This window comes from Pogona vitticeps, chromosome 2 (genome assembly GCF_051106095.1).
Source record: "Pogona vitticeps strain Pit_001003342236 chromosome 2, PviZW2.1, whole genome shotgun sequence".
Taxonomy (NCBI): domain Eukaryota; kingdom Metazoa; phylum Chordata; class Lepidosauria; order Squamata; family Agamidae; genus Pogona; species Pogona vitticeps.
In genome coordinates this window covers 86,660,811-86,687,339 of record NC_135784.1, presented here as the reverse complement: position 1 = coordinate 86,687,339, position 26,529 = coordinate 86,660,811, and the positions used below count along the sequence as shown (strand labels likewise).

The following is a 26,529-nucleotide window of genomic DNA, read 5'->3' as shown; positions in this document are numbered from 1 at the left end:
ACCTTTGTAAGGGAGATCCACTGGTCAGCTGTAAATTGCTCTTTGTCTTTTTTCCTCACCCATATTTTTCTGTACTAAATAAACAGTGTTCTATAGTTTCTCTCTCTTGCTTTCTTTTCTCTTTTTGACATCCTGGAACTTTTGTATTTGCTCTTAAACACTTTCCACTATTGCAAAAATATGAGGGGTTGCATGCTAGCCCTGTTAGTCTAATATAGCAAAGAAAGAATCTAGGGGTGCCTTAAAAACAGTTTTTACTCTGCATTAACTTTCAGGAACTGCAGTGTCCCAAAATATAATCTCCAAATAAAACATGTTTTAAGGATTTTTCCACTACCATGACATCTGAAATGCTGACTTGACTACTACATTACAGATTCGATGATACTTTTTACCACGACTGAGGTGTAACCATTCTTAATTTTTGACGCCCTCAAGTGCATATTTTATTTTAGGACTTCTCAGTGACAGGGACGTTCTGGCCCAGCTCATACCTGCACATTCATCATACTCTCTGACTGTAGCCACATATGATGTGTTTGCTTTTATGGATCAGCCATCGCACATAAACAAACATCACCGAAAAGTTCAAATGTCCCGGTATGAACAAGGCATCAGTTCAGGATCCCATAATTCGAATGTTGCTGTTATTTCTTTGCATATGATATTTGTGGTCCACTGCCCAACGTTACCCCGTCTCTTACGACTTCCCCCGCTTTGCCGACATGGTTTCGCCTGCAGTGAGCCGGCTTGTCAAACCCCCCCCTCCCCGCCAATGGGTGCTTGGTGTGAGAATCCAATTGTGGGAGGAGGGAGTGGCAGTTCGTACGCTTGTCAACCATGTTCCGCCGAAGCCCGAGACCAGAGCGACTGCTCCGCCACGGCCCCTCGGCGCTTGACGGCTGCAGCGGCCGCTCGGTTCCTCTAGGGGGCGGGCTAGAGAGGGCGGAGCGGCGGCGGCAGGAGCAGGAGCCGCCGCGGTGCTGGGCGGCCGGCATGGGGCGGTGAGCCGGCCGGGCAGTGCCCAGGCCCCGCGCCCGCCATGCCAGGCAAAGCCCAGCACTTCCAAGGTCCCCAGGTCAGCTGCTGCGCCAAGTACCTGCTCTTCGCCTCCAATGTGCTCTTCTGGGTGGGTGAGCGAACGTGCCCGACGCGGCCCGCCTGCGGGGCGAGCGGAGCGGGAGGGCGGGAGGGCGGGCGAGGTGGCCGCCTTGCTCCGCTCTTGTTATACTTAGGGGCGGAGGAAGGGCAGAAACGGGGGGGGGGGCGCCTGGTCCCTCTCGTGGTCGGCAGCATAGTCGGGCCCGCCTGGCTCAGACGGAGGGTGTGTGTGTGTGTTGCTGGCCCAACGGGAAACGGAGGAGGGGGGGCCCGTTTCCCTTTGCGCACGGAGAGATTCGCCTGGGAAGAAGGGAGAGCCGACTCGACTGAAAAACGGGCTTTCGAGTTGTTTCAGTGGAGACCCTGCAGGGACTGGGCGCCATGAGGGGGGGATTGGGGACACTGGGGGTCATCAAGGGTCATCGCATTCCATTTCACCGCCCCCGAGAAGCGAAGGCAGGTGGCTTAAAGATCATGCATATACAGTAAATCAGAGGAGAGAGAGGGCAAACCTACCGAAAATGACAAAGGGGCTCCTCTGAACCCACATTTTTCTTCTGCTTCAGCTCCAGCCCATTGCACAGGAAAAGGGGAAAATGAGGTATGTGAGAAAAATAGCAGAAGGGAAGAAGTGGGAATAAAAGGGGGGAAAGTAGCAGGGTTCTTGGGGGGTATCTGACCCTCAGCACACCTGAGTTGTCTGTTGGTACAGTAGTTCAGAAAGATCCTAAAGTTAGGGCAGATGCTGGTAAGAACCCTGAAGTGAAAAGGGAAGAGCAGGGCTTTGAGATGGGCTTCGCTGTTCCTGCTCTCCTTAGTAGTGCTCCCATACACCCAGGGTGCCATCTTAAAAAGCAGGAAAGAATCCATAAAAATGAACTGGGAAATATGAAGGGAAAAAATAGCAAAAAAAAAAAAAAAAAAAAAAAGCAAGGGGTTTGGAACTCCAGCTCCTCCTCCAGGCACACACCATGCAGTAATGGCTTATATGGTCCCAGGCCTTCAGTTTAAAAAAGAATTGTGTGTGTATATATACAGATCCGCATCATACACTGTACATGTGAGTACTGTATATGAACATCTGTACAGAAATAGCAGTTGGCTCTCAGGGAGTCTACAAATGCAACCACACCCCAGTTTTGATGTACACGTGCAGTGTAAACTAGCAAGGGAGGCTGCCTCTCCTTTAACCTCTCGGGAGGGCACAGGAGTAATAAACAAATCCCCAAGTGTACCTGTTGGCTGTACTCAAGGACTGCCCTTTTCATAAACAGATACCTGTTTATTGCCTCTGAGGGAATTTGGAAATGTAAGTCAGCAGTCCATCCGGAGAGGCTGCCAGTGCCATAGAAATTAATTACAATTTAGAAGGTGCCCTTTAACCAAGAAAAGGAAAGCAAGACTCAGAGGAGGCAAGTCAAGCCTCAGTTGTCTCAGCATTGGGGGCGGGGGGGGGAGAGAGAAACTTGGGAATCAATGTTGTAGCCTCAGATTAGGTGATTTGCCCCTAGCTGAGTAAAGGGAGGGAGGCCGGGTTCTGCTGAAAAATCACTGCCACCCCATCCCCTTGCCTGTTGTTAAGCATTTGTGCATGCTTCCAGCCTGCCCAGTTCAGTATATGGACACAAGAGGCTGCCTTATTCCTTATTAAACCATTAGTATATATAGTTCAGTACTGGTGGATAAGCAACACCTGCCCACGATAGAGCAGTAGACCCACCCCCTTACCCCTGTTTGAGACTAGAATCTGTCACAATGTTCTCCACCTTTGGTATATTTGTCTACCTTGTGTTGCTTGGCTGTTATTTCAAACACACTGCCATTCCCCCTGCCTTTGGCATGTATGCACCGACATGTACACAAACACATACAGTTGTTCTCTGCTAAAAATTCTAGATTCTATGCATGCATAATCATTCAGCACAATAGGTGGGCAAAGTCAGCTGTTTTGTAAGCACATACACAGAGATGCTTTGACAACGTCTTCTTAATTAAACATAGATTGAGTGCTGTGGACAAGATCCTACCAAGCCACCTTTTTGTTTGGTGAATAGCTTTTCTGCTTGGGTCTGTTATTTCAGTCTGTTTCTGATATTTTATATAACAACCAGATCAGAAACCCACATTTGTCCTCAGGTGTGTTTGTAAAGAGAGGGCTGTCGAATGTGCAAGAGGTGCTCTGCAATGCCTGGTGCTGTGGGACAGAGGCAGACTTTGTAGATGAAACAAAAGTGAAATTTCCAAGTAGCAACTTGGCAGTGTACATACTTATGAGCCACTCAAGGACTCTTAGAAAACAGATGAGTTTCTTCTGAATGTTCTTTGAGAAAACTCACGAAACATGCATTTTGGCTGGGGAAACATCACCCATTGTACCTTCCAGCCTTTACCTTTTCTTCTTGTTCCCCTCTCCCCCTGCCCACGGTGCTGGAAAATAAATTGGGTCTGCATTGGAATGGCTGCCTTGGTAGTGGTCAGACTTCAAGCGTGTGTAATTAGGTTATGACTTTTGTTTTTCACTAGAACTTCATGAATCACTAAATAGAGCTAGGTACAAGAACATTTGACCAAATTCTGGGAGGCAGTGGAAGACAGGAGGGCCTGGCATGCTCTGGTCCATGGGGTCACGAAGAGTTGGACACGACTTAACGACTAAACAACAAGAACATAGTTGTAAAGTTAAAGTTAAAGAGCAGAACAAAACGTTCAGTATGTCCTCTCTCTCTCTCTCTCTCTTGATTCTTAACCAAGCTGCCTTTGTTTTAAGAACATAATATACCAGAGGGGATTGCGTTGTGACTGCCATTATTAAACAGCTGGCAGCAGGAAATTCTTGTTAGTCTCCTTCAAATCACTCAGAAAACTACTTGCAGATTTGTGTTTTTGACCTCGCTTGTTTGGTTATTTCATATACTTGTGGTTTAACAGCTAGAGGAATAAGGCTCCCTACGTTTATTTGTGGTTTTGTCAGCAGCTTTGTGGTTAAGATAGGATTGACTTACAGTCCTGCTTCAGTCCTAGCTGCTGCCCTGTGGTGTAGCTTTGTGCTGAACAAGTGCCCTTCTGGCTGACTTATTTGTTGGTGCAGTGTTAATGGGCAAGATGTGTTGGGTTTTGACCATGATAGAACGATCTGTCCTCCACAGCCTGTACATTTTTTCTACATGGCCAGTGAGGCTGTGCAGGGAAGCAAAACCCACAACCCACAAAATAAAGATCATAATTTTTTGCAAAGGAAGAATAAGAAAAGGAGAGGAGAGAATTAGTAAGCTTAATGTCTGAAGAAGGGCTTAGCTGCGTCTGAAATGAAGTAACTGCTGCAGTGGGTGAAAAATTTCTGAGGGGATCAGTTTGGGTGCACAGGATTAAGTGTGGCAGGAGGAATGGACAGGATTCCTGTCCAAAATACTAAGCTAGGAATGTTTTGTAATGAGCCTCTGCACAGGTGCAGAGAGACCCATTTCTGGGAATTTACAGATGACCTCTTGAAAAGACACCGTTACAACTGGAACCCATTGATTTTGACTGTGCTAGACTGTAAAGGTGTTCACACATTATACTCACCGCATGTGTAATCTATACCTATCTGTACACAGATTTTGGTGAATGGTTAAGGGGAATTTAGGCTAGAGCTCTGCAGAATCTATATTTCACATGTTGCAAGTAAACACACCACCCTTCACATCTGGAGAGCAGTAGAACTAGGGACATGTTTCTAAATCGATTAGAATGCCTGGGAAGAGACAGATTTTTGTAGCCATCTGAATGAGCATGTTTAGTATGGACACATGTAAGCACCCCTGATGATTACATTACATTACTTTTAACAGGTACTGATAGCAATGTACGCTGAAGCAAAACTCTGTTGCTGTAACAGAGAAGCTGTTCTCCATGCCTGAGGAGGCACCTTTATAGCATGACCAAGTTACTTCTGAGGAAATTCAAAGGAACAATTGCCTCTAACTATAGTCTGTAAGGTGACTTTGGAGGGCTTAGGATCTGATGGAATTCTTATGCAAAACTTTTTAGGAAACATTATACTACCAGTTTCAGTATGTGGACACTATATGTATATGTGAAAAAGAAAATACACTCTTTGAATTCAATGGTTTTATGTATCGGGACATAATAAAAATCATCTGGTCCTTAGCAGGTCTGAAAATTATACAACAACACATGACATATTACACCGTAAACGTTGACTTCTGGCAACAAAAGTGTGTACACCTTTAAGTGACAATGTCCAAATGGGGCACAATGTATCAATATTTTGTGTGGCCACCATTATTTTCCAGCACTGCCTTAACCCTCTTGGGCATAGAGTTCACCAGAGCTTCACAGATTGCCACTGGATTCCTCTTCTACTCATCCATGACAACATCACAGAACTGGTGGATGTTAGAGACCTTGCACACCTCCACCTTCCATTTCAGGATGCCTCACAGATGCTCAATAGGGTTTAGGTCTGGAGACATGCTCAGCCAGGCCATCACCTTTACCCTCAGCTTCTTTAGCAAAGCAGTGTTCATTTTGGAGGTGTGTTTGGGGTTGTTACCATGTTGGAATACTGGCCTGCGGCCCAGTCTCTGAAGGGAGGGGATCATGCTCTGCTTCAGTATGTCACAGTACATGTTGGCATTCATGGTTCCCTCAATGAACTATACAGTAGCTCCCCAGTGCTGGCAGCACTCATGCAGCCCCAGACCATGACACCAAGTTTATGCACAAACCACCAATGCTGAGGAGACTGAAAGTGAACAGTTTTATGAAGATTTACAACACCTTCTAGACCTCACACCAAAGAAAGATGTTCTTCTCATTCTAGGGGATTGGAATGCTAAAGTAGGCAGGCAAGAGATAAAAGGAACAACAGGGAAGTTTGGCCTTGGAGTTCAGAATGAAGCAGGGCAAAGGCTAATAGAGTTTTGTCTAGAGAACAAGCTGGTCATCACAAACACTCTTTTCCAACAACACAAGAGGCGACTTTCTACATGGACATCACCAGATGGGCAATACCAAAATCAGATTGATTATATTCTCTGCAGCCAAAGATGGAGAAGCTCTATACAGTCAGCAAAAACAAGACCTGGAGCTGATTGTGGATATAATCATCCGCTTCTTATAGCAAAATTCAAGCTTAAACTCAAGAGAGAAGGAAAAACCACAGGGCTAGTCAGGTATAATCTAAACCAAATGCCTTGTGAATACACAGTGGAAGTGAAGAACAGATTTAAGGAACTTGATTTGGTGGACAGAGTGCCTGAAGAACTTTGGATAGAGGCTCGTAACATTGTGCAGGAGGCAGCAACAAAAATCATCCCAAAGAAAAGGAAATGCAAGAAAGCAAAGTGGCTGTCCAACGAGGCCTTAGAAATAGCAGAGAGGAGAAGGGAAACAAAATGCAAGGGAGATAGGGAAAGTTACAGAAAATTGAATGGAGACTTCCAAAGAATAGCAAGGAGAGAAAAGAGGGCCTTCTTAAATGAACAGTGCAAAGATATAGAGGAAAATAATAGAAAGGGAAAAATCAGAGATCTGTTCAAGAAAATTGGAGATTTTAAAGGAACGTTCTGTGCAAAGATGGCCACGATAAAGGACAAAAATGGTGGAGACCTTACAAAAGCAGAAGGCATCAAGAAGGGTTGGCAAGAATACACAGAAGAATTATACCAGAAATATCTGGATATCCCGGACAACCCAGATAATGTGGTTGCTGACCTTGGGCCAGACATCCTGGAGAGTGAATTCAAGTGGGCCTTAGAAAGCTTGGCTAACAACAAGGCCAGTGGAGGTGATGGCATTCCAGTTGAACTATTTAAAGTCTTAAAAGATGACGCTCTTAAGGTATGCTACATTCAATATGCCAGCAAGTTTGGAAAACTCAACAGTGGCCAGAGGACTGGAAAAGATCAGTCTACATCCCAACCCCAAAGAAGGGCAGTGCCAAAGAATGCTCCAACTACCGTACAGTTGCACTCATTTCACACGCTAGCAAGGTTATGCTCAAAATCCTCCAAGGTAGGCTTCTGCAGTCCCAGACGTACCAGCTGGATTCCAAAGGGGCAGAGGAACTAGAGACCAAATTGCTAACATGCGCTGGATTATAGAGAAAGCCAGAGAGTTCCAGAAAAACATCTACTTCTGTTTCATTGACTGTGCAAAAGCCTTTGACTGTGTGGAGCACAACAAACTATGGCAAGTTCTTAAAGGAATGGGAGTGCCTGACCACCTTATCTATCTCCTGAGAAACCTTATATGCGGGACAGGAAGCAACAGTTAGAACTGGATATGGAACAACTAATTGGTTCAATTGGGAAAGGAGTACGACAAGGCTGTATATTGTCTCCCTGCTTATTTAACTTATATGCAGAACACATCATGCGAAAGGCTGGACTGGAGGAATCCCAAACTGGAATTAAGATTGAGGGAAGAAATATCAACAACCTCTGATATGCACATGATACCACTCTGGTGGCAGAAAGTGAGGAGGAATTAAGGAACCTTGTAATGAGGGTGAAAGAGGAGAGCACAAAAAATGGTCTGAAACTGAACATCAAAAAAACAAAGATCATGGCCACTGGTCCCATCACATCCTGGCAAATAGAAGGGGAAGATATAGAGGCACTGACAGATTTTACTTTCTTGAGCTCCATGATCACTGCAGATGGAGACAGCAGCCACGAAATTAAAAGATGCCTGCTTGTTGGGAGGAAAGCAATGACAAACCTTGACAGCATCTTTAAAAGTAGAGACATCACCATGCCGACAAAAGTCCGCATAGTCAAAGCTATGGCTTTTCCTGTAGTGATATATGGAAGTGAGAGCTGGACCATAAAGAAAGCAGACCGCCAAAGAATTGATGCTTTTGAATTGTGGTGTTGGAGGAGACTCTTGAGAGTTCCGTGGACTGCAAGGAGAACAAACGTATCCATTCTAAAGGAAATCAACCCTGAGTGCTCACTGGAAGGACAGATGCTGAAGCTGAGGCTCCAATACTTTGGCCATCTCATGAGAAGAAAAGACTCCCTGGAAAAGACCCTGATGTTGGGAGAGTGTGAAGGCAAGAGGAGAAGGGGACGACAGAGAATGAGATGGTTGGACAGTGTCATCGAACCGACCAACATGAATTTGGCACAACTTCGCCGCCAAGAAGCCACTGGCAATGGTGCGGCTAAAAAATATTGTAAATAAATAAATAAATAAATAAACTCCGGGAGGCAGTGGAAGACAGGAGGGCCTGGCGTGCTCTGGTCCATGGGGTCATGAAGAGTCCAACACGACTAAATGACTAAACGAGAACAACAATGACGTCTGTGGCAAGAGGTTATGCATGTAAAGTGTCTTATATACTTAAAAAACAGTGGGGGGAAGAATACAGCTATTGGTGGTCTCACCCAATGTTCATATATTATATTGGGGCTCACAGTAAAGTTCTAGTCACGTTACAATGCTTGAGAGATGTTCTGTATTCTTAATGGGTTCCAGCAAGCTGTAGCGTCTTGGTGTATGCATGCTTTGGGTAGCAAATGCTGGCAAGACTGGAGGATGCTTTTTGTGAGACAAAGTGTCATTTATTTACCTTCAGTTGCTTCTTGCCTTTCCTGGCCCCCAGTTTTCAAGTGGTGACTGATCCCCACCAGCATTCAAGAAATTTGAATATATATATACTGTATAGGGGCAAAAATTATGTGAGTCTAAAAACTTGAAGCATTGTGGACGATACTTTGATTGAGGATGTTTCTCGGATTAAAGCTTGAGAGTTAGTTACGTTTTCCATAATGCATTGCTCCTCTTGTAGCATTCTGTATTACAGCGATCTTTCCTTTTTTGCAGTTGCTGGGGGCTGCCTTCCTGGCCATTGGTCTATGGGCCTGGGCTGAAAAGGTAAGTGCAATAAAAGCTTTGGGCACAGTGGTGGATGATTTTCTGACTGGAACACCTTGTGCCCTCTCTGGCATCCTGTGCTGCCAGAAAAAACTGCTGAAAAAACTCATGCCGACTTTAGGTTGCCCTTAGCATACCTGTGAATGAAGTCAGATGCCCTAAGATGATTTCTGTTGCATCTTTGGCTGTGCACTTAAGAGGAGTGGGAGAAGTGAGTAAAACTCCTTGATATCTGAGGCCTCTGACAAGGCATGTTATCACCTGCATGCCTTGTTTGTGAACTTTCGATTAGAAGATGGGATGAATTGGCCTCTAGAAAGCAGAGTGCTGGATGAGCTGGGCCTTCAGACTATTTGATCCAGCCAGCCATTCTCCTCTTTTCCTGTTGGCTCTGTCCCAAGCCCACTGGTTTACCTGAGGTCAACACTCCTGAAACACAGAAGGCTTTAAGTCCAGTTTACTAAGAAAAAGTTGGGGACATGCTTGGAGCTTGTAGAAAGCAAAACACAAACATCTAGACTGAAGCACACTTGTGCTTAAACAAAAGTTGTGGCTCTGTCTGGACCAGGTGCTTTCCCTTTTATACTGGATGGATTTGGTGAGGTTCCAACTCCTTTGTATCTTTCCATGGAGAGTGGGACACAACATGAGAAGGTCTGTCTGGCCCAGCATTCTGTTTCTGGCAGAGCTAGTTGGTGTCTGTGAGCTTAAAAGCGGGACCTGATAAAGGGGGTGGCCTTCTGCTGCTGCTGTTGTCGTTGGCACCCATTGTTATGAAAGATCCAGCCCTCGTTTGGTGGTCATTGTGAATTGCTGTGGTGGGATTTTTTCTTCCATGAATTTGAGAGATCATTTCCATGTTGCCCACCCTTGTTGGAAGCCTCGCTGATCTGATCAATTCTAAATAACCTTGGCATGGGCTCTATCCTCAAAGGTAGCTTTCATGTAAGCAATAGGAGTGGCTGCATGCTTCCAGTTGAGCCATAGTTTGAAGAGAAAGGTGGAATATAAATCTAGCAAATAAGTAAATGAATAACTGTCACTCATTTAATAACTCTGTATGATTCACTTTGTGTCCATGACGAAGCACTTTCCAGGAATCGATATTTCCATTTTCTCCTCCACTCATATTTCCTTCTCCACTTTTGGGCTGGGTTAGGGTGAGTGCAGAAGTCTTGTCTTGGCTGCTGTTATCTTTCTCCTTCTTCCCAAATATCCCCACCCCACTGTCAGAGCGGTTTAGGGCTCCCAGGGCCAAACTATGCCGTGATGCTACTCATCCTTTCTGAAAAGTGCACTTCTGTTCTGAAGAAAGACAAAAGCATTGAGTTGGTGGACCTGCATCCCATTTCCTGCTGAAAATCCACCCAAGTTGCTCTTTGTCCCTCAAACTTCCATTTTCTGTGGAAAATATGATCAGGGAAAATAGCTGATGGGGGGGAGGGAGATCCAGCAGGAAACATGTGCTGAGATTAGTATCCTGTTCTGGATCAGATACTGCCCAAACCAGAGGGATGAAACCTTATTTTTGGTTAACATTTTATTGATTTTACTTAATTTTATAAACAAACCAACCTAATTTTTCTTTTCCCCCCCTTGCTGCTTTACCTCCCTCTTCTACGCCTACACACAGACACACACACATATCTTTACACATTTTTATAATATAACATGTAGAAATAAAAAAACTGTAAAACAAATAAAAGAAGAAAATTGTAAGAGTATACATTTTAAAAATCATACCACTAGTCGTATGTTATAATTAGAATTCACACATATGACACTTACCTAGCTTTTAGGAAGAATTTAATAATATAACGTAACCTTCTTCAACCTGTCATCCTTGCCGTGTGTTAGACTACAATTTCCATCACCCTGCCCAGCATGGCACATCAGCCATGCTCAATAGAATGATGTGAGGTGTAATCCGATGGATAAGGAGAGTTCTGGCTCAGGGAAGGTGAATGTAACATGTACTGTACTTTGGCTTTCAGACTTTCTGTAATTTTTATCCCTAGCACTTCACCACCAGGTGGTTGCCCGGAACAATGGTACTGGAAACATTGCTCCCAGTTTGTTGGGTGGTGAGTAGTCAGGGCCTGGTTCTGGCCGCAGAGACTGTAGGGTAGGCAGTGGGACCAATCCAGCCCTTCTCTCTCTTTCTTCTTAATGCTGACCCTCCTTGGTCTCCCCCCAGGGCGTGCTTTACAATCTGTCCTCCATCACAGACCTGGGTGGCTTTGATCCCGTATGGCTCTTCCTTGTGGTTGGAGTGGTGATGTTCGTGCTGGGATTTGCTGGATGCATTGGAGCCTTGAGGGAGAATACATTCCTTCTCAAATTTGTAAGTCCTTGGTTTCTTCTTGTTTCTCCCTCCGCATGGCACAGCACCATATTTCACAATCTTGCACCCTCCACATGTGTTGTACCATGACACCGACCATCTGCAGCCAGCAGGGTTGAGGAAGGGGGGGTGTCACATACTGTGAGCTGGACATCGCCGTTCAGATCTCATTTGGGCCATGAACCCATTCAGCAGCCCTAGCATGCTTCCAGTCTTTCACACTCATCTTCCACTCACCTCATTTTAAACACCTAGTTGATCATACTGATCTGGATTCTAGGATAGCTGAGCTAATGTGTGCAGAGTGGTTTGAGCACTCACGTAACATACCGTTGTCATACACAGAAATGTGCAAGCATTGCAGTGTTTGGTGTCAGTGAACTAAAGTGGATGGGAACAGGATATTTCCAGTCAGACATCAACAATGTTGGCCTAGGAGACAGAAATGGAAGGCCATGTCTCAAGGCCTTAGACCACTCTCAAGAAAGAAATGTTAACAGCTTGAGAATTGGAAGGTACTGAGGAGAGAAGGCAGGAAGTGGTGAATCTTCAGCTCTTTAGGAGGGGCAATCGGACAGTGAGAAGTAGCCAGTGAAGGGACTAGTGGCAGCCTACACTTATTTCCAGAAGGCGCCTGTTGGGCACCCATGGGGAGAAATGCAGAAGAGTTGATGTTGTGGAAGAGTCTTCCAACAGTTTCTGCTTAGGAAAGGATGGAACAGAGAAATTAGTGTGAATGATACAGAAGGGATTCAAACTGTAATGTACGTGTATTCTGTTCTTGATGTTGCTGCTGGATTTCCCTCCACCCGAACCTTCTTGGAAAAGTTGTGGGTGGGGGGCAGGCACAGAGTCATTAGCTTAATTTTCTTCTTTAGTGGTGGAAGGAATGTCTCTGCGTGGTTCCAAAGGATGTGGGATTAATCTAGCATTTTTTTGATCGTGTTGTAATTTAGAGACTTCCTGCCAATGCACTCCCCCCCACACACACACACACTATTAATAGGTTGGCTTTCAATAGCATTCTCAGAGTAGCTTCCTTCTGGTCAGAGCGAGGGTAATCCTTCTTCTCTGGCAGTTAGTACATGCATTCATGGATGGCTCCTGCAGGGTCTGTTGTCTTTGTGCTCTGACCACGTGTCCCTGTTTTCCCTCCAGTTCTCAGTATTCCTGGGGCTCATCTTTTTCCTGGAGGTGACAGCTGGTGTCCTGGCTTTCATCTTCAAGGACTGGATCAAAGACCAGCTCAACTTCTTCATCAACAATAACGTCAAGGCCTACCGTGATGACATTGACCTCCAGAACCTCATCGACTTTGCTCAGGAATATGTGAGTTGTCCACGTGACTCTCAGTGACATTGTTAATAGTCTCTGGTTCATTTCTGTATGTGGTGTTGTTGGATGCAAAGGCTTTGTCTGTCATATGACAGCTTAAGAGTCAAGTTTGACCATCTGCTTGAGTGTTGCATGGCCTTGCTCAGAGCCTTCCTGCAAAGCTGTATCTAGAGATTCTTATTGGATGAAATTTCCTAGAAATCTGAGACCTGAAACAACACCGTAACAACTTTGAGGCCCTCTGTCTAATCAGGGAATGTTCCTCCTCCACAGTTGCAATGCGTATGCTTGCCCACTGCAGGGATGTGAATCCTACCCATTGCTGATAATTAGAGTGTTCAAAGAGAGCTACTACTGCAGTCACTGGTGCAAAGGGCTAGCTCAGAGAATCCAGAAGACACGCACTGTTACTTGCATTAGCTTCACTTGTGAGATGGGGAACATTCCCTTTCATGAACTACAAGTCCTAGAACACCCAAGCTGGCATGATCAATGGCCGTATTGACTGAGAGATCCAGTTCTTGTTGCCTCCTAAAATAACTTTTCCCATTTCTGTTTGCTTGTCAAGTACTTCAGTAGTCCTTACTCTTTTGCTTCCAGACTGGGCGCATTTTTTGCTATGCAAACATTGCTCTTCTCTAGATTACGTCTGGCATTGTGGTTGATTCTCTTTTCTCTACCCTTCTGTTCGATAGTCCCATTATGTCTCATTATGCCCCATCTGCAGCATGGATGTGAACATGGCATAGGCATATAGGTGGACAATTCACTTAAGTGTGTTTGGCTTCTATCTGTTTTTGAAGTTGTTTGCTTTTTTAAACTGTAATTTGAATTCATAAGAATGCTTTTTTAATTTAGGTGTTGTCGTGTGATGACTTCCCTAGTGTTGTGTGTATGTGTGTGTTCTTTAAGAAAGGCAAGAGGTGTTTTAGTGCTAATTAAAACATCAGCAAAGAATAAAAATAAATAAGATGGTGCTAAGATTGTGTCAACTGGAAAGGCAGTGTGTTGTTGTCTTTTCATTAATCCTTATTAAAAATTATGGTGAAATAAAAAGTTTAAGGGCTCCTGTGTGAATATTTCAGCCATTTACAAAAGTAAAAAAAAAAGATATGTGTTTTTGTGCAAACTATGAGATGAATTTTAAAAATATACATTCTAACAAAATGGTACCCATGTGAAACATGTGGACGCTGATGCGCAGCGATAGGCTCACCCATCCAGTATCATCCAGTATGTCCCAGTGCATGCCAAAGCTACGAATGCTTGTTCCAAGTTCCAAGTTCAAGTTTATTGTATTAGCTAAAAGCCATCACAATTGTTTAAAATACAAATCTGATCAAATAAAATCAAGGTAAAATCACGGACATATAAAATAATAAAAGACACTTCATATCTGGGAGTCCCCTGCACGAATGCTTGTTCCACACTGGAGGCTGTTCCTCATGCTACTTTTCCATTTTCTCCTCAACGGATTCTCTGCAATGAAGGAAAAAAAGCAGGATGCATGGTTGAAAAACAAGGGAGGATTACGTGTAGAGAACGGTAGCCTGAGTGAAAGGAGACAGGGCCATGGTGTGATTGGAAAGCAAAAAACACAAACCTTCATCTAGAACTGCCTCCGCTAGACGGAGGACTCCGGCTGCTCGCAGTTCAAAGATGTTACTCCGCTGTTCTGTACTTTTTTCCTTAATGGGTTTTTGTTCATAAGAAAAAAGATGGAAGAAATAAAGAGAGGGGACTGGGAACAGAAGACAATGACATTGTCTGGTTCCATCGTAAATTTCAGTGAATGGGGCATTTTGAAGCCACAGTAAATTACAGTCCGGAACCAGTCACAGTGTTTGTTTGAAATAACCATGCTTGGTACATTCACTTGTTACGAGGTGCCTCCATGAAATGGTTGTTTTCCTGTGTTTTTCCTCACATTGTTTCAGACCAGAAGAAAAACAGAAACGTCTACTGTCACTATTGCCTTTCTTCTTTCTTAGTACCATTTTATCAATGTGAGTCATTTTACTTGCGGGGGGGGGGGGGAGGAAGTTCTACCAGGGTTTTTAATTTGCATTAAAATACCTTTCTTGTTAAATATTCTTAAAAAACCTCTGGAAAATGTCTAATGTAAATTTTAAATATTGATAGAAAAAAACTGCTACCAAAATGCTGCATTTCTATTCAGCACCATTTTAGCACTGGGTTAATTTCCATCCTCCAGTCTTTTAATAAGTGCTAAAACACTTCTTAGCCTGCCTTAAAAATAATAGTTATGAAAATAATACTGGAACAGTGTGTCAATAAAAAAAGCACTTTCATGCAAATTAAGGGATAACTTTTAAAACAAGTAATCATACATTGATTATAAAAAAGATATGTTGAGAATTTGCTTTGTTAGAGCCACTAGTGTGGATGGGACACAGTGGGGTCTATGCTCTCTGCACATTTGCATGCAGATTAATGGCAGAAGAGTGATGAGACACTACTTTGAAATAAACCCGTATTTCTTTTTAAAAGTTGTGTGAGGGTAGTGATGGAAAAGTAGTGTTCAAGAGATCAGCAGTTGCCAAGATTGTGCCACTTTTTCTGTGGTTGCCTCCAAAGTTGGGATTTTCTGTGGTCCAGAAAGAGGCAGAAATCAGAGGGAAAATGCAGAATAGCTGTTGGAGGCCACTATGACATAGAGTGTTTTTGTACTACACAGTAATGGCAGTTTGATCCCAGTTTAATTGCCGTGACTCTGTTCTGTGGAATGCTGGGATTTGTAGCCTTGGGAGAAGGGTGGTTCCTTAGAACTGTGTACAGTATTGTAGTTCGGAGCTCTCTGGTAGAGACATCTGAGAACCTCATCAAAGCCTAAAGTTCCATAGGGGAGAAGCCTGGGCAGATAAAGTGGAAAGAAGCAGCTGTAACTGTGTAGTGTAGCTATTATACCCATGGAGGCATACCTCCATAACAATATATGGCTCTTCCAATATGGAAGCATCTCCTCCTTCCAATAGGCCCAGCCATTAGGTGGGTAAAGCTGAACATGTCGTGTTGCAGGAAGTTTCTCCCTGACAAGGCTTGTAAGAATGCACTTAGGCAATTTGTCCCATGTAATATCTCTGCTCTCAAGAGGTCCTAGTTGCTCAGGACCCATTTTGGCCATTACTGTGCTATGCGTTGATGGTGCCAATGTGTGATGCTTATTATTATTATTATTATTTGCTTATTTGTCCCCCTCTAACACTGCGACTGTAGTGGTCCTGCTGCGGGGCTCATGGACCTAACGACTGGAACCTCAACATTTATTTCAACTGCGCTGACTCCAACCCTAGCAGGGAGCGCTGTGGAGTGCCCTTTTCCTGCTGTGTCAAGGATCCTGCGGTAAGGAGCTAAGACAAGAAGGGTGGAGTGGAGTCGTAAATATAACCTAACCAAACAGCCTGTTTGGCAGCTGTCTTCTTACTCATCCCCTGTAAATCCAAGAAATGTGCGGTGATCATGCTTCAGTTCAGGCTGAATGCAAAACATGTGAGTGGTGTTCTGGATCTGGATAGGCATGTTGGCACCCTCTGTAGGTTCACATAGTCCTTTATCACTGGCCATGCTGGCTGGGATGTCAGAGAATTGTGATCTAAAACCTCTGGAGGGCACAGGTGTTCCATTTGTGCACTTTATTGTGTAATACTAGAAATCACAGAGAGAATGGTCTCATTGGCCCCAAATATATGGGATTTCATGAACTGCATTGGCACAGCTCTCTCTTTCATGAGCCGCCGCTGGTTAAGATGGGGTAGAGGGGGAAGAGCGCCTCTTCTGAGTGGACAGAATGTCAGCCTAGGAAACAGAAGGCCTGATTCTTCTCTGTGGCCTCTGTGAATCACACCCTGGGTGATCTGCGCCTGCACGGAGCCTCATCGGAAAGTTCTAGAGCGACTGCGGTAGCAAAACCACATTAGAACAAGACCCCGCTCCCCTCGTATAAGTACCTTGGCACCAAGGCTCCCCTTTCAGTTTTCTTTCAACCACCGCGTTGATAGCCTCATAGTTCTGCTTCTGTGAGTAAAAGAGAGAGTTTATTATTGATTCCTTCCTGTTATAAATCTTTTTTCCTTTAAACTTTTAGATCAAATTCATTATCATCATATATATTTTTTCCTTTCTACTTCGCTTGGCCTCTTGCCGCAGCACCACCACCCCCATAATGATCGTTTTTTTCCTCCTCAGATTATTTTCTCCTATTCATGGCCCCTTTGGGCCCATTTGAACACTGCGTGGTCTGTGATAACAAAATACCACTCTCCGATGGGCACGCCAAGTGTCTGTTTTGCTTGGGAGAGGCACATCAGACGTCCTCCTACTAGCATTATAAGAACTTCAAGCACAGAGTCCTCTATTCTTGCTTATCCAGATTAAACTCCATCTTCAGGAACAATCCGTTCAACCAACCAAAATGGCCCAACCTCCTTGTAAGGCCACCTCAGAAACCAAAGCAATGGACAAGGCTCTTTCTGAAGCCTCAAAACAGCATCCATCGACCACACCATCCCACTCTGATGCTCTGTCCACTTTGTCTAAAACTTCAAAAATCCATAAATCAAAGCGCTTGATACCTCAATCCTTGATATCGAAGCCCTCCATTAAACGTCAAATGCCCACCAAAGCCTCTTCGCTTCCGGAGCCTTCTCCACTTAAAAGACCTAAACAGCATAAATCTAAAGCTGCAGTCATTTCTCAGCAGCCTCAACAAACCGCCAAATCAATCTCTATTGGTTCGCCTTCTGGCGATGACGGAATCCCCTCTCATCAACCTTGCTCCCAATCATCGGAATGGGATGACAGAGTTGATCGATTAACATCTTCTCCTCCCAGTCCTCAATGCTCTGTTCTTTCGAGCAACCCTTCCGTAGTTCCTTCACCTGACAGGGTCGACTCTGAACAACAACTAGAGACCATACCTTATTCGGTAACATTTGAAATCGTCCACCACAACCTCCTCAGAGACATTGGCCCCAGCAGTCCCTGGAGCCATCTATTTCATCACGCATGGCTCAGACCCATGTTCAGCACTCTCACCGATTGCCCTTTCCCCCCACCAGTGCTTGACTGGACAAACCACAACCACCAATCAGCCATTTGCTCTATCCAGCTCGGCTGTACCTTCTCATGGTGGGCCTCGATCCCGACAGCCATTGGTGTCAAAACGGCCGTATCACCGTTACCCACATCAGCTCCAACCTGCTCCCTACCTGCCACCTAAAAGGCCCAGGACGGTCAAGCAATTTTCTTCTACACGCGAGGCTTTTACAGCTTCAGCCTCCTGATATTTTCTTGCTAATCCAGAAAAGGGAAATCATTCTTCTTGCTCGGCATCTCCAGCGTCTATATACTCCACGGCTTTACCAGCTCATCAACAACCTCCGTTTCGACATCACCAAGACACAGGCTCTGATATCGATGGTCCTCGATATCCATCCTGGTCCATGGACACTTCTTCTGTCCCTCTATCGACACACGATTTCCGTCGCCCAATTGAACCAAGCCATCAAACTCAACATCACTATGACCCCGAGTTTGACACAATGTTCAACCATATCAAACAATGTCCATGGACACTCAGATGACATCTCTCAATATCGAAAATCCTTGACACCAACAAATCCCCATGGACATGCCGCCTCCATCAACATTGAGCCACAAATGTCAATACAATGACACTCAACCTTTCGACACTGAAGTCAATAGACAATCCATCGACTCCCGATGCGATCCCAATTATTTCAATCACGGATCCAGACCTCAGACACCGCAATATTACTTAACTCACCGGAATCCGGTCTTGTCGATGCCAACCCACCATCACAGGCGGAAGACTTCCAAGCTTAACGTCCAGTTTATGATCCGTATGGCCAAGTCTCTCAATCTCCAAGTCCACTGTCCTTTGACAGAACTGGCTGATCATCTATACGACCCAGTCTCTAAAGATACAACTACTCCAGTACACATCTCAATGCTTATGTCTCTACTAAGCATTGCTCAACGATCCTGGACAAAACCAGCCTCTTTCCATACCATGTCTAAATGAATTGATAACTTCTACAGAGTCCATGATCCTGGAGCTCTATTTCTTCAAAAACTACCAGCTCCAAACTCTATTTTTGTCAAAGCCTCACAATCCAGATCTCGACATCGACAAACCTTCATACTACCAAATAAAGACAATAGAAGTATTGACTCAATGGGAAGATGGCTTTATTCATTAGCAGTGTTCACCATGTGTGTCGCTAACTACCACAGAGCCATGGGTGCATGTCAACGTTTCCTTTGGGACAATATGTCAACCTTTTTCGAATCTTTACCAGAGGACAAAAAAGTACTCGCCCAAACCTTTCAACAATAAGATATTTTCGTTGCCAAACAACAGATGCTTTCTGCTAGGCACACAGTAGACCACTTCTTTAGCCTTTCAACATTTCTCTTCGCTAAGGACAGCTGGCATGGCTGAGGATGCCTGTGCACGTATCGAAGACCTTTCATTCAACGGGCAGGCCTCTTTAATGTTGAAACCGATGATATTTTGGAAAATGTGCAAAAGAAAAGATCAGCAGGTAGACACTGAGTTTATCCATCTTACCAACAACGCCCCCAACAAAATCAATGGAGATGACTGTACAACTCATATCAAAAATTCCACCATGACCCTCCAAAACAAAGATCTTATACATCCTCTTTCAGAAATCAAAAAAATAAACCCTGCCAACAACCCATTACTAGGTACAATGACCGCAAGCCCAAACATCATGTTTGACACTCACTCCCATGACCAAGATCGCACACCACTCCACCCATCCTGTCCTCTGGAAACACCTACCTGTCTGGGAATCCATCACTACAGATGACTGGGTGCTGTCCATCATCCGCGATGGCTACTGCATCCATTTCTTCCAACATCCTCCAGCAACACACATCATCACTCCACCATCTTCAACCCTACAGGAGGAAATAAGAAACTTACTCCTCAAAGATGCCATACAACCCGTGTCACAACACAACAAAGGGTTGCATTTCACCGTATCCAACAAATACATCATTACCACAAAATTCTGTATGGTTACCCTCAAATCAGGTCTGCCTTTACTCCTGACTGGTTCACTGCCATAGATTTCAAAGACGCATAATCCATATTTCCATACATCCTTCTCACAGAAAATTCCTTCAATTTCAGATAGGATCACAAGCCTACCAATTCAAAAGGCTTCCTTTCGACCTTGCAACAGCTCCAAGAGTATTCACCAAGTGCATGACACCAGTAGCTGCTTACCTCAGGTTGCAAAAAATTCTCATATTTCCATATATCAACTATTGGCTCCTCATAGCTCATTCCTGTTGCAAGGCCCAATGAGATACTCACTTCACCCTTACTCTCCTTCACGATTTACTCAGCTGCACAAACTCTCAAGCTCATGAATGGGAGTTAGACCAATCAGTTTTTCTTTGCCTATGCAGGCGATGGGGCAAACCAACTCTCAACCTCTTCGCCTCCCATGTGAATCAGAAGTGTAAATGATCCTGCTCCCGAGCTGGCATTGGCAAACACCCCCAAGGAGATGCATTCGTCGACTGATGGCCCAAGACCCTCACTTACTTTTTTCCACCATTCCTGCTTCTCCACAAGGCCGTGGTTCGCCTACAACGTGGCTGAGACAACCCTGGTTTCCAGTCCTTCACAATCTCTCATCAGACATTCACCACCTCCCTTGCCTGCCCCACCTCCTCACACAGAACAAAGGCCAAGTACTCCACCCAGACTTACCTGTTCTGCACCTGGCAGCGTGGAGGATTCCGCCTCACTAATGAATGTCCTCCGTCAATCAGAGAAGCCCTCCACTAGAAAGGCTTGCCTGTATAAATGGAACAGATTCAGATCTTTCACTGAAGCTTCTTCATTGCCTTCTCTCAACCCATCACTTGCTATTGTTCTATGGTGGGTTTTTTTTTTGCTTCATCTCAAGTCTAGTGGCCTTTCCCTCTCTTCCTTGAGAGTTTACCTCTTCGCCATAGTTTTTTATCAGCCCCCTAACTGTCTGGCAGCTGATTTCTTCAAGCATCCAGCAGTGAAACGTTTTCTTAAAGGTCTATCTCATATCTACCCAGATACCCACCCGCCTTCCCCGCAATGGTCACTAACACTAGTACTGCAACAACTTACTAAAGCTCCTTTTGAACCTTTAGCTTCAACTGATTTATGGCTACTTACCTTTAAAACAGTTTTCCTCTTCACCATCACCTCAGCTCGATGAGCTAGTGATTTAGCTGCCTTACAACTATCCTTATTTACAGTTTTTTCTTGAAAAAGTCAAACTATCCATGGATATTTCTTTCCTCCCCCAAGTTGTATCTCAGTTCCATCTCTCTCAGCCATTTATCCTTCCTCCCTTCTTCCCATGACCATCCACAACTCAAGAAGGAATCCTCCATACTTTAGATGTTAGGCAAGCCCTTGCTTTTTACGTCCAGTGCACCCAACCTTTCAGGCATTCACCTCGACTTTTCATAAGTCACCAACCACCTACTAAAGGTCGCCAGGTGACGTCTCAAACTATATCTAGATGGGTCACTTCAACCATTTACCTCGCGTATCAGCTGGCACGCAAATCAGTCCCAAAGGTGATTCGCCCTCACTGCACCAGAGCAGTGGCGACCTCTACGACATTCCTACACAACGTACCTCTTCCAGATGTCTGTGCCTCTGCCACCTGGGCACAGCCATCCATTTTCATCTGGTATTATAGACTTGATCTCCGGCAAAAGTCTGATGTGGCATTTGGACGTGCTGTTCTAGCCTCTATCTTGGCGTGACACCTTCCTCTGGGTAAGACAGCTTTTTAGTCACCCAGGGTGTGATTCACAGAGGCCACGAAGAAGAACAACAGGTTACCCACCTGTAATTGTAGTTCTTCGAGTTGACCTCTGTGATTCACACATCCCGCCCGTCCTCCCCACTGTCACACCATTCTGCTTAATGTAGCGGTGGTTGACACAACTGAAAGGGGAGTCTTGGTACCACGATACTCATACGAGGGGGGGGGGCTTATTCTAATGTGTTTTTTTGCTACTGCAGAAGCTCTAGAACCTTCCGACGAGGCTCTGTGCAGGGTGTGATTCACAGAGGTCCAGGAACTACAATTACAGGTGGGTAACCTGTTGGTCCAAAGCCCCGTGCAGTTGTAGAAGCGGGGGGTGGGGGAGGGTAGCACTGGTAAAACCTTCACTTAAATGTCTCAGATGCCTTAGAAACCCTACTAGGGTCTCCGTATGTCAGAAACAAGTTGATGGGACATAAAGCATAGAGGGTGGTGTTTGGAAGCCTCTGGGGTGCAAAGTAAGCCATGGAACAATTTAGGAATGAGGCAGATAGTCCCTTCCCAGGAAAGGGAGCATCTGGTCAAAAATGGGACTAGCTGTGTCTTTTGCTTTTCCCCAGGAGGATGTCCTCAACACCCAGTGTGGCTATGACGTCCGCCTTAAACTGGTGAGAGTCAGGTTGGTGTGTGTGTCTGACTGTAGCGAGAGGAGCGAGGTGAGTGTGCCTTTCTCTGGAGTTTGCTCCTGGGACAAGCTGGGCTCAGAGGAAGGTGATCTGGCTTAGGATCAGGGATTCAACAGACACGGTTGGGCTGGTGTGTGTTCTGAACCAGGAGCTGTGGCAGTGAGGCCAGGTGTGTATACCCTGCTGCGATTGGGAACTGTGGAGCAGGAGGTATTTGATCGCCTGGGTTCAGCCACCTAGGCTGGCCACAGTGCTCTCCCCCATGAACGAGAGAATCTGTTCCCTCCTGCCTTGTGTTTTTGTTCTGATCTGTTCACCGTTGCCTTTTTGCAGGAGCTGGAGCAACAGAGCTTCATCCATACCAAAGGATGTGCTAGTCAGTTTGAGAAATGGGTCCAGGACAATCTCATTGTGGTGGCCGGGACCTTCGTCGCCGTCGCTCTGCTCCAGGTATCAGCCCCAGTGAACCTCATACAAGTGTTTAATGTTACAGCAGCTGGAAATCTTCATGCAGTGCAATAGCAGGTTGCAGGGGGTGGAAATACAACAACCACAGAAACATTCCCTGGGATGCAATTAAGTCTTTACAATATCTAGTTTGGGGCTAATCCTGGGATTAGCAGAATGGCACCCAGTCTCCATACAGGCAAAATTCCAGAGTTTGGAAAAGTTGCTATTTTGAGGCTATGACTTGTTTTATCCTGCTGCAAGCATGGGGCAATTGTAGTGCCAAAAAGCTACTTTTCCAAGGTATGCATTCTTCCCAATGTGCTCCACAAAGTGATCTGCCTGGAACTTTCTTCTGCTCCTGAAAGGGGATACTTTCCCCTTCTGCTGGCATAAAGATACCAAGGGAGCAGTTTTCGATGGCTGTATTCAGGCTCTAGGGCAGTTTCATAGGCTGCTGTTTTGGAAATGACTACTTATAAGAGGGAGGTGGACAGGGCTTCGGAGTGGTTTTCCTTTATGTTATGCAGATCTGGGAGATGCAGAAGATGGTGAGAGCCTCCATCTTTTCCCTAGTTATTCTAAGGGAGGGGAAATGCTCAGTTACAAGGCTAGGCAGCTTTGCTGGGTCTTAAGTCTGATTTATTTTCCCCCCATTATCTGTTGCAACTCACACCGAGAATTCAGTGGCAAATTCCATCACACATTTTGACAAAATGCTGGTCAGCACTTAAAGCGAATCAAATGCTTGTTTTAAATGTGTGGGGAGTTTTGTGATTGCAGCTGAAATTAGGAAATGTTGGGGGGGGGCAGTGCAGAGGGTGCTGTATGATTCCCACCACTGGGTTGCAGGATTGTGACTCCACTCATCGCGGATGGATGTGATTGCTTTCTTCTTCATTATACTTGCGTAGATCTCTTGTGGTATGACCTGAAGGTCACTCCGTTTCCCATCCTGTCTAGCCTACAGATCCTTTGAGCCTGAACAGCTTATGCTTTCTTTGAGTCAGATGTCAGGGGGATAACTTTGTGATGGTCTTCAAAATCTATATTTGACACACTCTTTTGCCTGTCAAGAGGGTTTCTTTGAGGAGTATATATCTATAAAGGATCTGGAGATGCTTACAACTGCCTACAAATATGTGTTCCAGTTAGGTTTAATAGAACCTGTTTTTTCAACCCACCCCATAAAGAGTGGAAGACATCTCAAGGTGCCTAAGGGGCTCCGATGATTGCCAGAAGCAGCAGTGTGGGTTGGTGATCTGAGACTTGCGTTCTCTTTGTTTTGGATCCCTGGTGGATGCTTTCTAGGTGGCTGCCTTTTTATGGTCATATTAACCCCACTTGCCCAGACACAGGATAAGGCAGACCCTTCGTGGTTTGGGTGCCGTGAGAGGCAGTAGTGAGGCCTCTTGGAAGCTCGCTTGGCCATGTCTCACTGGAAAGAAGGCAGTTTCAGCATAACCCGTTCATTTCAGTGGGGTTTGCCCAGGATAATCTCCCCATGGATCTTGCCCTATAATAATTAGAGGAAAGGGAGAGATGCTACTTGGAATTTCTGCTTTGAGGTACCAAATGTTTTGGGATGGCTTTGTATCCTCCTTCTAAAAAATGGATCCGGGAAGGAAAGGGTGGTGGTGGTGGTGGTGGTGGTGGTGGTGGTGGTGGTGGTGGTGGTGGTGGTGGTGGTGGTGGTGGTGTGTGTGTGTGTGTGTGTGTGTGTGTGTGTGTGTGTGTGTGTGTGTGTGTGTGTGTGTGTGTGTGTGTGTGAGAGAGAGAGAGAGAGAGAGAGAGAGAGAGAGAGAGAGAGAGAGAGAGAGAGATACTGAGCCTGCTTTTAAAGCTTAGTTAAATTTATTATTTTACTGGAAGGGCAAAGAGGGCCAAATCCACCCCCACCACCCCCATTGTCAAGTGGCAGCAAGAATAACGGCAGCAATAGCAGTCACAGTAATAACAATGAGCTGAGGGCTGTGTATGAATTATCCCCATGAATGGTCCCAACATTGACTTCTTTTGTATACATCATCTTCCACTTTTTGTTTCAGATCTTTGGTATCTGCCTGGCACAGAATCTAGTGAGTGACATTAACGCTGTGAAAGCCAACTGGTGACACTGGAACGGGGGCCTGTGCTGCCTTGTCTCCCTCAGACTCACAGTGCCCTCTGCAGGACTGAAGCCGCAATTCCAGCCACAACCACAGAGGGCTGCTGTGCCATTGACCAGCTCTCGCTCTCTCTGTGTGTAATGTACGTGTGTGTTCGTGCCTGCCTGCATGCCTGTTTGTAGCCACTGCTACTGTTAGCAATGGCTGCCTGGAAGCCTGCCATTGCTGTCTCTTTCTGGTTGGGGCACACATGCCATAGGAGTTGCGAGTGGCAATGTAGATAGATAGTATTTATATGGGGCTTCTGGTTCAGGACTCCTTCCACTCCACTGCAAAATCTGTGGACCCAAGAGCCCCTGCTGTATTTGCAGGCCCCTAATGCTGGAGGCAGCTCTGGAACTGCAGAGGTTGCAGTAGGACAAGGCGTGGCCCATGTGGCTTCCCGTTGAGAAACTGGCTGAAGCTTTAGTGTTACTTCTCTTGCCTGGAGGAGCCTCTGCTGTACTTGAATTGCCTGGGTTTGGTCCCCAACTGCTCAGGTCTCCTCTCTGCCAGGGGTTTGGATTAGCAGGGACATGCGTTGTGCTTGATCTGTTCAACCTGGAAAGAAATTCTGATAGCCTCTGTGATCACACTGTGTTGGTTCCTCTCCTCTCTCCCTCGTGTTGAACATCGACCAACTTGGAAGGTGTACAATTGGAGTAAGATGCTGCGGTACCTCATTCTCCATCACAACCCTCCAGCTGGCTTCCTTTGTTTTTCAAAAAGACTCTTAAGGACCATTTCTACAGCTGTGCATGTGCAATACGGGAAGGCCATGTGCCCAGATGAAGGTCCATCTCCCCCCTGTCCACCCACCCAGACACAGAGGGACTTGGGAGTATTCTGTACAGTATTCAGCTGGAAAAAACAAAGAAACAAAAAGCTGACATTGTAACAGTCGTACAGCCTGCTCTAAACATATAATATTACTTTCATTTGTGTATTAGAAGGAGAGAGAAACGTACGTTGGTATTTTTTAAACTCCAGGCTTCAAGCTGGAATGTGATGGAACAGCCATTTGCTTGTGGGACAAAAATGCAACCCTTTGTATGCAATACTTTTAAATGTGTTTGTCTGAAAATAACTGGCCTGTATGGAATATTATTGACCCATTGGCCTGAGCTGAGCCAATTTTTGGTCCTGACTGGGTGTCGTCTTCTGTTCTTTCTGTGAACAGCCTTTATAACCTTGCAAAGCTCCCGTGCTTTATGAATTTTCAGGTCTCCTTAATGGCCAGGAAGACGTTGGCACGTTGCAGGGAAAGGCTTTATATTTAGATGAACATCATAATTGCCATGTTCTTGACTCTGCTCTGTTCCTGTGCTCTTTCTTGGATGGGGTTCTTTCCCTGTAATCCTCTTGGACTCTGCTGCTCACAGGACAGGATTGGGTTTTCTGGGATTCTTTTGAAATGCTGAACCAATAAACAGTCCCTACCAAACCATGGTTGTGTTTTTTTTACTCTAATGAATCTTTCTGAGCAGTTTCAGATGATGATTCTTCTTCTTCTTTTACCCCATTGCCCTGCCTTATCCACAAAATTGTACAAGTTTTCAAATAATGTCCTCCATTCGTAACCAATGCTTGTTTTACCACTGGGCTTGTTGTGTGTTTTTCCCCTTCTTCTTCGCCCCTCCTGTGTTCTTCCTTAACAGCAGAAAATGTGCTGGCAAAAGAAGAGGAAAAAAATGTAGCACTTTAAAGACTGGCAATTTTATTTCAACGTTATAGTCCCTTTC

The 26,529-nt window shown here is 45.2% G+C and overlaps 1 protein-coding gene and 1 long non-coding RNA gene across 4 annotated transcripts; one reads left to right on the top strand and one right to left on the bottom strand.

Moving 5' to 3' along the window:
- Positions 1–917: 917 nt before the first annotated feature.
- On the top strand, positions 918–26,231 carry TSPAN17 (tetraspanin 17). 3 transcript variants are annotated; one of them, XM_020790908.3, is made up of 8 exons: positions 918–1,129; positions 8,935–8,985; positions 11,183–11,329; positions 12,488–12,658; positions 15,902–16,027; positions 22,128–22,186; positions 22,527–22,643; positions 24,689–26,231. In XM_020790908.3, the coding sequence occupies exons 1-8, from the start codon at positions 1,043–1,045 to the stop codon at positions 24,717–24,719; spliced, it is 789 nt and encodes a 262-aa protein (XP_020646567.3). In that variant the 5' UTR covers positions 918–1,042; the 3' UTR covers positions 24,720–26,231. The 3 variants fall into 3 exon arrangements, with proteins under 3 accessions (XP_020646567.3, XP_020646558.1, XP_020646575.1); XM_020790899.3 differs by having other exon boundaries at positions 919–1,129; positions 22,128–22,175; XM_020790916.3 differs by having other exon boundaries at positions 920–1,078; positions 22,128–22,175.
- Positions 13,931–19,853, bottom strand: LOC140704439 (uncharacterized). Its single transcript, XR_012083639.2, has 3 exons — positions 19,515–19,853; positions 16,633–16,699; positions 13,931–14,143 (listed from the first exon to the last, which is right to left on the bottom strand). It is a non-coding gene; the product is annotated as an uncharacterized LOC140704439 (long non-coding RNA).
- Positions 26,232–26,529: the final 298 nt, after the last annotated feature.

Excerpts from the sequence above, each read along its gene's own strand:
- TSPAN17 (XM_020790899.3), top strand. The coding sequence starts at position 1,043 with ATGCCAGGCAAAGCCCAGCACTTCCAAGGTCCCCAGGTCAGCTGCTGC. Across the intron at positions 8,986-11,182 it reads TATGGGCCTGGGCTGAAAAG|GGCGTGCTTTACAATCTGTC; the intron begins GTAAGTGCAATA and ends GTCTCCCCCCAG. Across the intron at positions 12,659-15,901 it reads TCGACTTTGCTCAGGAATAT|TGGTCCTGCTGCGGGGCTCA; the intron begins GTGAGTTGTCCA and ends CTGCGACTGTAG.